Source organism: Myotis brandtii, unplaced genomic scaffold (genome assembly GCF_000412655.1).
Source record: "Myotis brandtii unplaced genomic scaffold, ASM41265v1 scaffold1326, whole genome shotgun sequence".
NCBI lineage: Eukaryota > Metazoa > Chordata > Mammalia > Chiroptera > Vespertilionidae > Myotis > Myotis brandtii.
The window spans coordinates 6761-22069 of NW_005354699.1; the positions used below are offsets into that span (position 1 = coordinate 6761).

General features: G+C 37.6%; 1 protein-coding gene across 1 annotated transcript in view; it reads left to right on the top strand.

Annotated features, from left to right (window-relative positions):
* The window catches only part of PIGB (phosphatidylinositol glycan anchor biosynthesis, class B), a 28487-nt gene that overhangs the window by 1446 nt on the left and 11732 nt on the right, over positions 1–15309 (top strand). The window contains exons 3-8 of the mRNA XM_014534745.1: positions 1102–1237; positions 1671–1788; positions 6579–6683; positions 9206–9324; positions 12360–12500; positions 14017–14068. Coding sequence (XP_014390231.1) covers positions 1102–1237; positions 1671–1788; positions 6579–6683; positions 9206–9324; positions 12360–12500; positions 14017–14068 — 671 coding nt within the window. The remainder of the gene's footprint in view (positions 1–1101; positions 1238–1670; positions 1789–6578; positions 6684–9205; positions 9325–12359; positions 12501–14016; positions 14069–15309) is intronic.

Sequence of the window (15309 nt, forward strand, 5' to 3'; positions counted from 1 at the left end):
GCGCTGTAAGGGAAGCAACCAATCGAGGTTTCTCTCGCATTGATATTTCTACACACACCCTCCTCCCTCCCTCTCCCTCCCTCCCTCTCTAAAATCAATGAACACATCCTCTGGTGAGGATTTTTTAAAAACCATTTTAAAGAAACCCTCTATTCAGCCTATCGGCTCCATCTATGGCTAAGAGCAGGGTGTTGGAGTCAGCAGACAGACCTGCTTTGGAATCCTGTTTAGTCATTTGCAACTTTTCTGACTTTAGACAAGGCAATTTATTTCCGAGCCTCCGTTTCCTCATTTGTAAAATGGGCTAATATCTACCCCGTGGCATTGTTTTGAGGATTAAATGAGATAGTGCATGAGGAGGGATCAACTCAGTGCCTGGCATTTGTAAGCGCCACGAGTGCTCTTTAAAAATGCACAGATGGCCCAGCGGGCATGCTCAGTGGTTGAGCCTGGATCTATGAACCATGAGGTCAGGGCACGTGCCCGAGTTCTGGGATCCATCCCCAGTGGGGGACGTGATCAGTGATTCTCTGTCATTATTGATGTTTCTATTTCTCCCTCCCTCCCTCCCTCTCTGAAATCAATAAAATGTATATATATTTTTAAATGTACAGATCATTTTATAAGCTACTGTTTTGCACATATTACAGTTGTTTCCTAAGTTAGTAATTTGTTAGTTGGTTTCTTTCTTTCCCCTCCCTCCCTCTCTGAAATCAGTAAAATATATATATATTTTAAATGTACAGATCATTTTATAAGCTACTGTTTGGCACATATTACAGAGTTGATTCCTAAGTTAGTAATTTGTTAGTTGGTTTCTTTCTTTACATACATATATAGGATAACGTAATCCACCTAAGGCCTTAGTTAACCCAATCTCTTTTTCAGTATTTTCTCCTTGTACAGTAAGTTGCGAGGAATGTTGGTTAAATGACAGGAGTGGTGAATCACCCCGTGGAGCTGGGAGAGTGGTGTGGAGGGGCCAGAGTTCACCGCTGTGCCTTCCAGCCTGCGCGAGGGGCCCAGCAGAGCAGCAGATCTTAGTTCTGCAAGCAGAACTTGCCTGACTTTTGCGCCACAATTACCTGTTTTGTTTTTCAGGTCTTCTTGGTGAGAACATTTATCTGGTCTTGTTTACCATAGCATTACGAATATGTAACTGCTTTTTAGTCCAGACAAGTTTTGTTCCAGATGAGTACTGGCAGTCTCTTGAAGTTGCACATCATATGGTTTTCAAATATCCTTTGTATTTTCTTGTCCAGATTAGAAATGTGTATTCAATTCATCTTGGGAACTGTGTTACTTTCTGTTACACATTTTCAGTCAATCCTCTATATTTTCTCCAAATAATTTTAATTTATCAAAGTATGCCATTATTTTATGCTAATATTTCATCTGTATATTTACTTGATGTTAATGTAATTGACTTAACCTTTAGCATATATCTCCACAGTGCTCAGAACTGTGGAGAAAATATATGAACTAAAAAACACATTCCTGCCTTGAAGAAGTTAAGAGTTTTGTTGGCCAATTGCATTTTTAATTTAAATATCTAGTATAAAATGCTGTGTTTTAAAGCTGCTGTGTTAAAAAATAAAACAGTTTTATATATGGAAATGAAAATTGGTTTTGTTTCGGTGCTATTTAAAATTAGTCCTTAATATTACTAATTATGGTTATTTGACCTGGGAATGGACAGAAAGATTGAGGGGTTACACTTACCCCTTAATCTTTGCAAGCATGTACAAGATTCTGCATCTTTTGGGGAATGATAGTGTTCAGTTGCTGGTAAGTTTAAATAAAAGTAATCAAAATAGTTCTGAAAAGTAGATTATTCCATCCTTTTTATTTTTTTAATGTATCTTGTTGAAAGTATTACAGTTGTTTCCTTTTTTCCCCCATTGACCGCCTCCACCCTGCCCCTACCCTCCCATTCCATTCTTTTTTAAAGGTTAGTCTATATTAACTAAATGGTATTATTGGTATCATGAAGTTCATTTTTAAAAGGCTACTCTGACCATTTCTGGGAAGCACAGGGTTCCAAAGACGTGCTGTGTCTGATGTAGCTCTTCAGTATGCGCTAAAATACAAGACTAAGCATGAAAGTGTCCTGCTGGGAGCAATCCTGTTAAGATTTTCAGAATGATTACATTATATATTAATTATTTGGATCCTTCATAAAGAGTCACTTGAGAGCAGGTTGTATCTTGTTTTTTTTAAACTTGTGAGCTGAAGACCATGTTATATGAGCTTATGAAGATTAAATACATATAAACACACTAAGAATTGTGTTGTAATTAAAACTTAGACAAAATCAATTTGACAAAAATTTAATGATATGCACAATCATTGTGCTACATTGTAATTAGGCCTCAATAGTAAGTAGGGTTGTAATTCCTGGAACATAAATTTCTGGAGTTATTTGCCAGGAGAGGATACAAAGGAAGAACTAATAGAACACAAGTTTCTCTGACCTCATTGTCAAGATCCTTTAAGCTATCATCAAGTTGGACTCAGCACTTGGGGTCTTCCCATTTTCTGTTAGGGAAGTACCCCAGAATTCCAAAGGCAGTCCAAATCCTGAGGGTTTTTTTTTTTTTTAAGCCTGAAAGACATTGAGGTTCTGGGATTTAAAAAAAAATTAAAGGCAGGATTATACCCTCCCCTTTGCAATGATACTTGATTCCCCATTATTAAGAAACAAGAATCAGACCCATGCTTCTCATGGAACTATCCTGAACGGTAGCAGAGTTTCACTGACACGGGTAGAACTTAGGAGCTGTGAATTCTCTTTTCTTCTCTCAGAGCCAACCAATTTTTCATTTTTAAAGATTTGATTTATTTTTAGAGAGAGAGGGAGAGAGAGAAACATGGATGTGAGATTGGCTGCCTCCTGCACAACCCCACCAAGGATCAAGCCTGCAACCCAGGCATGTACCCCGACAACCAACTGAGCCACACTGGCCCGGGCAAAATCTACCTTCTTTTAAATTTAAGATTTCTATATGACAACCCATGACAACTGATCATGCAGGGTATCCATTAAGTCTGGATATACACGATGTCATCAAGGAAATCTTATATCTCAGGAATAGGTTTTATTATCAATGAAGGGGTCTTCAAGAAAACTTCCTCTTCCTCCAAGCCCTGTTCACTGTAGCTGGCCCACTTGGCCATTTTGTGATTAAGAGGAAACCTCCCCTGGTCTCCATCCACACCCCACGCTACCACCTCTGCCAAAAAAGCACCTGGTGAAATTCCAGGTAGAGAAAACTAGGATGCGATCATCAGTCATTCATACTCTCATATTGATTATTCTAAATAAAGGTGATATAATTTTGAACTAGAAGGGGTCAGAGAAGTGAAGTACATAGACCAGGGTCACAGCATGTTTAAAGCAGAGCTAAAACTAGGTCCAAGGTCTACTTATTCACAGCCTAACGCTCTTTACATATCGCTTCTCTTTAAACTGCATGAGGTGTATGCACAAAATGAGGGACGACTTAGCACTGCACTGTCTGGTATGGTAGCCACTAATCACATGCAGTTATTAAGTATTTGTGACTAGTCCAAACTGAGGAGTGCTGTAAGTATAAAGTACATACTGGATGTCCAAGGCCTAGTATAAAATAATATAAAATACTTACAATATTTTATATTGATTAAAATGTTGAAATGATAATATTTTAGATATATTGGGTTAAATAAAGTAACTAAAACTCATTTTACTTGCTTGTGATATTTTACTTTGTGTGGTTCACATTCTATTTCTGCTGGACAGTCAGTGCTGGCTTAGAACATGTGAGAAGAGGGATAAGAAAGGAGACCTGATGGGTACCCCAGCGGGGCTTTGAGTAGTCAGAGGATGGTGCAAGGGCATTTGGCTCCTGGAGCTTAAGGGAGGAATTAGGAGCTTAAAGAACAGGAATATAGAATGGTCAGCTGCCAACACAGGCCTTGTCCTCAAGGTTTACCCCTGACATGTTTTCTCCTCTTTGCCCCACACCGCTACTTTGTATTTTCCAGAAACCATATGAAAGTATTACTTCTTTCTTTCCCAGTCCTTAGCATAACCTGGAAAATGATGGTATCTTAACTGTCTGGAAATACTGCTAATAACGGAAATTTACATCTCCACTTATTTTTGTATTGAGCTAAAATCTACCTTTTATTTTTCATTTTTAAAGATTTGATTGATTTTTAGAGAGACAGAGGGAGAGAGAGAAACATGGGTGTGAGATGGGCTGCCTCCTGCACAACCCCACCAAGGATCAAGCCTGCATCCCAGGCCATGTACCCCGACAACCAACTGAGCCACACTGGCCAGGGCAAAATCTACCTTCTTTTAAATTTAAGATTTCTATATGACAACCCTTCAAAAAGTTTTATTTATCCAGGATAAACAACTCTAGTTCTAAACCTCATAATCAAATAATGTCCTCTAAACATCTTCTAATTAATATTCATCTGAAAATGTGGATCTCCAAACTGAGCCCAATATTGAAAGCTAGGGTAACTAGTTCAAAATAGTATAGTGAGACCATTACTTCATAAATATTCTTCTCTCAGGGCACAAAGATTCTTTTAGTTTTTTAGTGGCTACCTCACACTGTTGGCTCATTAAGTTTGTAGCCAAATTGAGTTTTCAAATGAACTACTTTCAGGCCCAGGAGATGAGAATGAAGCTTATAGATCTCTATGCAGAGTAAATAGAAGGTATGTAATAGGTGCCCTTTATTGTATTTTATAGGGCACAGTTTAAGTGAAATTATGAAGTACAGCATACTTGTAACTCTAAGATTTACACATTCATTTATAGGTTATTGGCAAAGAAAAGGAATACAAAGCTAAAGTGTTAGAAGAAGGTATGTAATACCCTTTATTGTATTTTATAGGGCACACACTGTTTGAAATTATGAAGTACGTACAGCATACTTGTAACTCTAAGATTTACACATTTATAGGTTATTGGCAAAAAAAAGGAATACAAAGCTAAAGTGTTAGATGCCACTGACAACTGAAAGTTAAGCAACTCTAATTATAATGTAAAGTTAATGAAGTTTGAGCCAACAAAAATACAAATCTATATGTTTTTAAAAACATTTTTTAACAAATCATTAAATTATGCTTTACAGCAGTGTTATTTTGATAATGATAACTATGACACATTTAAAAAAAAACTCTTAAGATGCTAATGTATAGCATTAGAATTACTATCTTTAATTAAGTTATAATACGGGGTGGCAAAAGTAGGTTTACAGTTGTTCATATGGAAAATCCTATATAATAAAAGCCTAATATGCAAATTGACTAAACAGTGGAACTACCGGTCGCTATGACGCGCACTGACCACCAGGGAGCAGACGTTCAATGCAGGAGCTGCCCCCTAGTGGTCAGTGCACTCCCACAGGGGGAGCACCGCTTAGCCAGAAGCTGGCTCATGGCTGGCGAGCGCAGCAGCAGTGGCTGGAGCTTCTCCCGCCTCTGCGACAGTGCTAAGGAGCAGCCAGCTGAGTGGTAAGGAGCAGCGAGCAGGCGGGGGTAAGGAGTGAGGGCTCCCGGACTGCTAGAGGGTGCAGGCCGGGCTGAGGGGACACCCCCTCCCCCCGCATGAATTTCATGTATTGGGCCTCTAGTAATAATTAAAGAATTAACTTTGGGTTTCACGTACTCACAACTGTAAACCTACTTTTGCCAACCCCTATACAATATATTTACTTTTTAGTTTAAATTTGCTCTTAAATTTGCTCTTTAATGTTAACAAGACGACGTTTTATTATTTATATTGCAAGATGGGGAAACATTGTAACTTAATAGTTAAGAGCACAGGCTTTGAAGTCAGGGAGACTGGGTTTGAATCCTGGTTTTCACACTAACTAGATGTACAGCCTTGAGAAAATTACCTAACCTCTCTGTGTCTCAGTTTTGTCATTTATAAAACAGTATCAATTTCATAGGATTGTTAGGAAGACTGAATGAGCTGATACATATAAAATATATACTTAAGCCCTAGCCAGTTTAGTTCAGTGGATAGATAGAGCATCGGCCTGTGGACCAAAGGGTCCCTGATTCGATCCCGGTCAAGGGCACGTACGTACCTCGGTTGTAGGCTCCTCCCCAGCCCGGGTCCTGGTCAGGGCTTGTGCAGGAGGCAACCAATCAGTATGTCTCTCTCACATTGATGTTTCTTCTGTCTTTCCCTCTTTCTTCCACTCTTCTTAAAAATCAATGGAAAAATATCCTCAGGTGAGGATTAACAAAAATAAAAATTTAAAAAATTTAAAAATAAAATTAAATATATACTTAATATGATACCTACCTAGCATACAGTACTGTATAAGTTTTATTAAAAATTATGTATTGTTATGCTAATGAAAATAACTAGATATGCTTCTAAAATAGAACCTTAACACGAAATGGTTTGTTGGCTATTTAAATTAAAATTTGTGTGTGTGTGTGTGTGTGTGTGTGTGTGTGTGTGTGTAGTGATAGTTGGATTAGCTTGTTGATTTCTTATGATAATTCAGTGTGAACCAACAGATGTTTTTCTTTTCTTTTTTTTTTTTTAACTAATGAAGATTTGGATTCCTAGACTTGCCCAAGCACTTCTGTCTGCTATAGCCGACTTGAAGCTTTACTCATTAATGAAGCAACTAGAAAATCAGCAAGTAGCAAGATGGGTGGTAAGTCCTCAACATTTTAGAAACTATATGCCAGTTATTTTCATCCCTATGAGCATAAACAATATCGATTCCAAAACCAGTTTCAGAAGATAATTCATACAATTTTATAGAGTACTTCCATAATTAAGAACAGTAAAATGTTCTGGGAAATTTAAATGCCATTTAACAAAGAAAAATCAACCAAAAAAATGAGTTCGCGTGTCACCTCTGACACGCGTGTTATAGGTTCACCATCACTGACCTAGGATGTCTCCTCTGGAAGCACCTTCATTTTTCCCAACTGTCAGAGTCCTTGCCTCACCAGAAGGAATAGTTCTAAATCACTGCCTACCTCACAAGTTGCCTCAGCCTTTTACAATCCTGTCCACTATTCCTCCAGCTACCTGAGACTCAGCCTGGGAAATGCCTTTTCATTAAAGCACTGGTCCAGCTTTGGTTAGTGTTTAAAACAGCTGGGCTCTGTAGGGGAGAGGATGTGGAGTAGAAGGCTGTCTTTTGTCATTTAGCTTATTTCACAGAGGGGAGATAGATTCCTGATCTCCCATTCAAACCTTGAATGGATTTTCCCATTTAAGCCATATCCTGAAGAGTGATTGGATGCTGTAGTATTGTTATTTCACTTTGGCTCTTTCCTAAATTAAGTAAGCTTATTTGAGCCACCTAGAAATCTTACTACCTTTTTTGCATTGTTTTTATTGGCAAGTTTGTTCCAAATTCCAAGGTACCAATTAACCAACACAATTCTAGAATATAATCTATATATATAAAAGGCTAATATGCTAAGTGTCCAACCGTCCAACTGGTGCTATGATGTGCACTGACCACCAGGGGGCAGACGCTCAACACAGGAGCTGCCGTGATGTGCACTGGCACCAAGGACCTGGCGCCCACAAAGCAACACTTGGTTTCCCCCAAGTGGCACACAGGCCCCGCCCCCACCCTGGAGCCACAGCCCACCAAATCACAGCCAATGCTGCCAAGACCCCATGGTGCAAAATGCAGCCCACAGCCCAACCCAGCCCGGAAACGGGCATAGTGGGCACTGGGTAATGATGTCACATAGCAACACCTGGCTTTCTCTCCCTAGCAATGACTAGTCTCCTTGGAGTTTCTTCAGCCCAGGAACACGACTTGCTTTATAGCCAGGTGCAAACTTTTCACACTTTAACCAAATGTCTGTGAAGTGTTTTCCCATGCCTTACCTCCTTTGATCCTCACAGAAGTCCTGGAGTAGGTAGATAGGAGACTCGGTGGAATCCTATTTTCTTCTCATTAGCCAGAAAACAGAGATTTCGAAAGTTTAGAAACTTGACCCGACTGAAAAGAAGTAAGAAATGGTGGACCTTGAAAATGACTTCAGGTTTTCTTACTGCGCAGAATATAGTCCAACACTGCTGTAGTTAAATATTTTACCCTTTGTTCTCCCTGCATGATCTACAATAATAATCTGCTTTTTGTTGATATTTACTGCTATGTTGCTTATGTTTCCATCTGTCATTGTCGATTGTGAATTTGGTTGACACTTCTATTATAGAGAAAGGGCGAATGGCTATATTAAAATATTTCTTCTAATTAATTTTCTTTCAGTGTGCACAAATCTGTGCCCTGGGCCACTAGTGTATTATAAGTATTAATAAATATTAAGAACTTATTAAATATTAACAGGACATATTTCTTCAGGTAGCATGTTGATTTGCATTAAAAAGACAGATTGGTTTAGCAAATGAGCCCTTGTTAACTGATTCCAGGATAAAGACAGTCTCTATTTTGTGCCTTTATACACTACCAAAGTAGCAGCACTAGTTTCTTCTAGTTTAGAAAAGGCCTTTAACTCCACAAAAATTGGAAACAATTTTAAAAGGCTTTATTTGAAAAGACAGGAAGTTAGTACACCTTTTAATACCCTTGCATCAACTAACAAGCTTCTTTTAAGATGGTGGTTTTGTAGACTTAATGTTGCTTCTGTTTGCATATTCTTTCAAAAACTGGTTTACTAATTTAATCAATTTTCAAGTTAAAAGTTAATGATATCTCCTGACATGTTTTTTCTCATCTATGTTTTCTTAATTTTTCATCAAGAAATAGGGCAACATTCCAAACCAAGATCAATAAAAACAGTCAATTTACTTGTCAGTATTATATGACAATTTGAGGAATACTGATTAGGACAATATAGTTATGAATCTCAATTCTCTAAAAACTATACCATCAAAGAATCTGTATTTTTGTCTTTTATTAGTGGGAAGTGAGATTTAAATAAAATGCAATGCCATAAAAATGTATTTGAAAGTATAAACTTAACTTTAACAAATATAGATCTAATATCACAGATGTGTATCTGATATAAATTCTTAGAAACAATGTTTGGTCAGGTCTCCTTTTAACATTACTTCCCTTTTGATGTGGTTTTTTGCAGCATTTAGACTTGCTTGCTATTTTCCATAGAAGATAACACTAACTAAGCTTTTTTATTTCCCCCTGCATGTATATTTGCTCATAATTGTTCTTAGTTTTTTTGCCAGTTGTGCTCTTGGTTCACATGGTATTGCTGTACCAGAACTCTTACAAACACCATGGAAACTGTTCTCACTGTAATTGCTCTTTTCTACTACCCTTTGGAAGGGTCAAAGTCTATGAACAGGTGAGATATATTGCTGTTAATATACAAAATTCTAAAGCATGCGTTTGAAAAAATCTTTTTTTTTTTTAAATATATTTTATTGATTTCTACCCTTTGGAAGGGTCAAAGTCTATGAACAGGTGAGATATATTGCTGTTAATATACAAAATTCTAAAGCATGCTTTTGAAAAAATCTTAAATATCAACACATTGTAATGTCCAATGGACCCCTAATGTTTATGAAGGTTATTAGACCCACAAATTTTCAATTGATAACATTTATTATAGCAGGAAACAGATATACTTAAACTGGTAATTAAGAGGAGGTTAATAAAAAGACCGTTTACAAAGGTGTAGACAATGTTTAGAAAAGTCAATAAGGGGATACCATAGTGCACCAGAACTAGTCTCTGCAGGAAGTTTCTATTACCCCCTGGCCCCAAGGAGCAAGGAGAGGAAATGTTACGGAGCTGAAACTTTGAGAGGGCCCCAACAGGAGACAGGCACAGCCAGCCTTTAGCCATTGCAAGGAGAGAGCTGGGAGAATAAAATACCATGACTTAACTCTTCTGTCCTCCAATTAGCCAAAGCCAATTAAAAAGCAAAATAGCCCATTGATAGAGTCCATACGGGTCAGCCTCCCTGCACATGGAGTAGGTGAAGCGTGGAGGAAAACAGGTCTAGAAGGGCAACTAGAAAATATATGGACCTAATTTGGGTATATGCGTAGAAACTAGGGAAGCAAATGCCATCAGCCAAGGGAACGTGACCAAAAGCATAAAGCCGTAAAGGGGCGTCATTGTAGTCTGGGCAGCTTGTCCAGAGTAGCTAATGTGTGGTAGGATGCATGGGAGAAGAGCAGAGTAAGGGATGAAGCTGAAAAGGGACTTTGCCCTTCTCCAGAATTGGAACTCTATTCTATAGGTTGTAGAAGCCCTTGGAGGCTTTTGAGAAGCATGGCATAATCATATCTGATTTAGAAAGAATTCTCTTGTAGTAGATAAATTATATTGAGGATATAATGAAAGGGAGAAAGCCAGAAATTGAGTCTGGTTAAGAAGCCAGTGTCCCTTCTCATATTAAAAGGTGGTTGCAAGGATGACATTAAGCAAGATCATTTCTGCATTAGACTCTTGACTGAAAGAATAGGCATTCAGTTAAATTATCTATATGATGAGAACTTTATCACAAGGCAAAAAGTGAAAATAAGGAAAATAGGCATCTTAGGCTTGTGGCCAGGCCTAGAAGAAAATTACAGAATATCTTAGCCACACAAATGAATTGGAAGGTTATGCAGAATGCAAGGTAGTTTTGAAGAATGGGCTGTTTTCTTATGCCTTTATAGCCCAGCCTGTGAATCCCTGTTTTAGGGATCCATCATTTTGAGGCTTAGCCATTCTCTCTGTCTGCTTCTATTCTCATTACCAACTGCCCCATTTCCTGTGTATCTCACATTCACTTTGAGAGACTCTGATTAGGTTTGTTAAATGTCATTGTCCTTATTTGGACATAGCTTTCACACTGGCCAGCCTTAGATTGGCTGCCTGATTCAGTCAGGAGAGTCATGGGGTATAAACGACCACTATATAAGCATTCGTTCCATGACAGGTACTATTCCTGGCTTGACATTAAATAAAATTTTGCAAACTCCTTTAAAAATGCAAGTATTATAAATGAAAGATTTAAGGGTGGTATGAGAATATCTCAGCATTGATTTCTATTAAAGTGTATAGCTTAGGACCTATTGCAAAGTAAGTGCTCAATAAGTATTAATGATAACAATGATGTTATTATTAAGTAAAGGAATATTTCTGGGCAATAAAAAAAAACAAGACGACGATGACTATGAAAAGATTCCAGGCAAATGACAGGACTTGATGTGAAATGATGGCAGTGGGAATGGGAGAGAAACAAAGTGGATGTAAAGATGAGAAGTTGCTATTTAAGGAGACTGAGAACTTGAGTGATACTATTAATTTACATACTAGACACTGACCTGTTTTAGGGAAGGTTATGAGGCTTATTTGAGACACTTTGATTTTGAAGGCCACTAAGCTATCTGTGTAGAAATATTCAGAAAGGAGTAAGAAGTCTTCGTCTGAAAATTTGGAGTAAGGTTAGGACTAAATTATCCATAATCTCCTTTTGCTACTCATTGAAAGCTCGTCTGAAAATTTGGAGTAAGGTTAGGACTAGATTAAATTATCCATAATCTCCTTTTGCTACTCATTGAAAGAAGTCCTAATAGTAAAAATCCAGGTTTCTATCCATGATCATATAGGTTTTATAGCAGGCTTTTATCAGTTATATATTTTCCAGTTGGATAAAATTAGCAGCTTACTTTCAAAACAAAATCATATGGACTCAGAAACCCCTCATGCCTTGGCTGGTTTTGCTCAGTGGATAAAGCATCAGCCTGAGGACTGAAGGGTCCCAGGTTCAATTCCAGTCAAGGCGTGTACCTCGGTTGCAGGCTCAGTCCCCCGCCTGGTTGGGGTTGTGTGGGAGGCAACCAATCAATGTGTCTCTCAAATTGATATTTCTTTCTCTATGTCTCTCTCCCTTCCCTTCCACTCTCTCTAGAAATCAGTGGGAAAATATCCTCGGGTGAGGATTAACAAAAAAAGAAGCCCATCATAGCCTAAATAATCCTAATGTTTCTTTAAATGCATTTGATTTCTTTCTTAGAAAATGGTTTTGTGTGACTTTTATATCCTATGAGAGATTTGATCATTTTTTCATCAGGAAAGCAACTGGCAGAGTTGTATGGCTAAAAGCTAGTACACCTGTCAGCAACACAACCAACATTAAAACATAAAATAATTGCTTATTTCAAAATACTAGAATTGGGATATTAGAGCTGGAAAAGACATAGATTTTAACCTCTTTTTATGGATGAGAAAAATTAAGAGCCAGAAAGTATACGTAACTTTCCTAAGTTCACATAGCTGTTTATACCAAAAGGAAAATGCTCTCATTTAAAGAAAAAAGGTGATATCACAGAACTTCTAAACTCACTTCTAGTTGTCTTGGCAATACATTTTCCTTGTTTACAGTGTCAAGTACTCATCCCTGGTGGCACTTGCCTTCATAATTCGCCCCACAGCAGTCATTCCATGGATACCTTTGCTCTTCAGACATTTCTGGCAAGCACAGAGAAAGCTTGATCTTATTCTACATCAGTTTTTACCTGTTGGGTAAGTATTGCTACAATCCATCTATTAATTTTAATAACCTACAAATTATATATTGCAAATAAGACTTTATATCTTTGAGTCAATTATGATATCTTCTAATGTCAATGAGAATTGTCAGACCAAGGAAACAGAATTATTTCCAAATTTATATTGTAATACTTAATGATTCTGATTAACTATAAGTATTTTAATTTGCTTAAATGAATAAGAATCTTTGCAATTTTTCTTAGAACTTTCCTGTACTTTATTTCCTAAATATTTCTCAGATACATTTTAGGAGATACTTGATTCTTTTACATTTGTACAGAGCTGTGTGATTTATAATGGCATTCTCATATTACCTCATGATTTTCAAAATTCTTAGATCTAGGCAAGTGTAGGTGTTTTTGTTTTGTGGAAGAAACACGGGGTTGGCAAATTAAAAATGCATTAACCAGCCCTCGCTGGTTTGGCTTAGTGGATAGAGCATCGGCCTGCGGACTGGAGTCCTGGGTTCAATTCCAGTCAAGGCTCAATCCCCAGCCCTGGTTGGGCACGTGAGGGAGGCACCCAAGCGATGTTTCTCTCTCACTCCCCTTCCACTCTCTCTAAAACTCAATGGAAAAAATATTCTCAGGTGATAATTAACAACAGAAAGTTAGGATAGTAGTCAGCCTTTGGGATGGGAGTGGAGATTGACTGGTTGGAGGGATGAGGTGGCCTACTGATGCTCTGTATTTTGCTCTCTATGACAGTTACACAGTCGTGTTCATATAGAGATGGCTCACAAAGCCTTATTCTCATAGTGTACTTTTCTGTATATACGTTTGTAGTAGGCAGCCTCTGAGATTGCCCCCACTAATCCCATCCTGATATTAATGCTCTTGTATAACACCCTTGTCTTGAGCAGGAGGTAGACATTTTGACTTAATTCTAACAAACAGAAATGGCAGAAGGGTGTCCCTTCCACGATTGGGTTATAAATATTGACTGTGGCTTCCATCTTGGGTACCTGTCTCACTCTCTCAGCTGGCTCATGCTAGGGGAAGCCACTTGAGGCAGTCTTAAGGAGGGGGGTCACATGTGGGAGCCTGAGCTCTGCCAGCAACCATGTGAGTGAGGTTGGAAGCAAATCTCCATTACCCCCCATCAAGCCTTTAGATGAAATTATACCCCTAGCCAACACCTTGAGAGACCTTGAGCCAGAAGCACCCAGCTAAGCTGTACCTGGCTGGATTCTTGACTCAAAGAAACTGTGAGATAATAAATGTTCATAGTTTTAAGTTGCCAAGTTTTGGGGTAACTTGTTATTCAGCAGTAGATCATGCAGTGTTTATTACTTTTTAAAACTTTATTTAAATGCAGCTTATGCAATGAAAGATCTTTGAAAATGTGTAAATCCATATTCAGTATGTGAAACTAAAGCATTTTTAAAGTGGTTTTTTGAAATGGCCTTGATGTATGGCATTTGCAAAGCCACATGCCAATATGGATTTTCAGTGAGTTCAGAATATTAATCATCCCTTTTGTTTTTCAGATTTGTCACTTTGAGTTGGTCTCTGATAATTGATCGTATATTTTTTGGTCAAGTAAGTCAAATATATTAAACTATTTTCATTCTAACCATTTATTACACTAAAAGTTCAACCTGATTTTTTAATTCATGAATATTTGGGAACATTTAAATGATATGGGTTACATTAAAAAAAAAAAGACTACTAGCATATCTTTGGTTCAATTTGTTATGCTTTCTATATAACAGAATTGTGTATTCCTAATTGAAGTTCAAGAGAGTCCAAGGTATTTTTGTCAGGTTTGTAGCAATAAAAGTTTGATTTATTAAAATTATTTTAGTTGTCTTGAAGGTAATCATTCAAAATTCAAATTAACCAGAATATTCTTCAAGCATTTGGTTTGACATTTTAATCTCACGACTGTAGGTTTTTTCTAAGTTCCCTGTTTTTAAGTCACTTATGGGCTCTGGAATTAGATTGCCACAGTTTGAAGCCTAGTGCCCTCATTAGCCTTATGAACTTGGACAAGCAGTGTGAGCGAGCTTGGAAGCAAACCACCTTTCTTACTAGTTTCTTTATCTGGAAATAATTGTGGTCCCTGTCTCATAACATTGGAAGATTAAATGAGATACTGCATGTATGATGCTTATAATGGGGCCTGGCACAAGTAAGCACCTAATGTTAGCTGTTGTTGCTGTTGTTTATTTTCTGCTTTGTGCCGTAATTCCACTTGTAATATTTTCAAAGCTTTATCTTACTAGGTAATATGTGATGTAAGGTACTAGAATAAAATTTTTAATGTGGGTACCCCACATATACACTCTGATAAAAAATAAATTTTATAAAGTACTTTTGTTGGTGTTAATCCTCACCCAAGGTTATTTTTCCATTGATTATTAGAGTGGAAGGGAGGGGGAGAGACACACAGAGAGAAACATTGATGTGAGGGAGACATATAGATTGGTTGCCTTCTGCACTCGCCTGCCCTGGGCCTGGGATTGAACCTGCAACCCAGGCACTGCCCTTCAGTCCATGGGCCAACACTCTGTCCACTGGCCAAACTGGCTAGGGTGATAAAAATTATTTTTAAGTGTTCTCTTTAGCTTTAATTCTATGTAAAACTTACACTGTCAAAATTGGAATATTTCATACTTTCTTGAATCTCAGAAACCTAATATTTTACAAATGAACAAAGAACACACTAATAACATAAAAAAATGCTTTCATATGGTCATTAATAAAATTATTAGTGTAAACTATTGTTTGGTTTTTAGATCATTCCTGATTTAATGTCAAGATTCTTCCAGATACCCTAA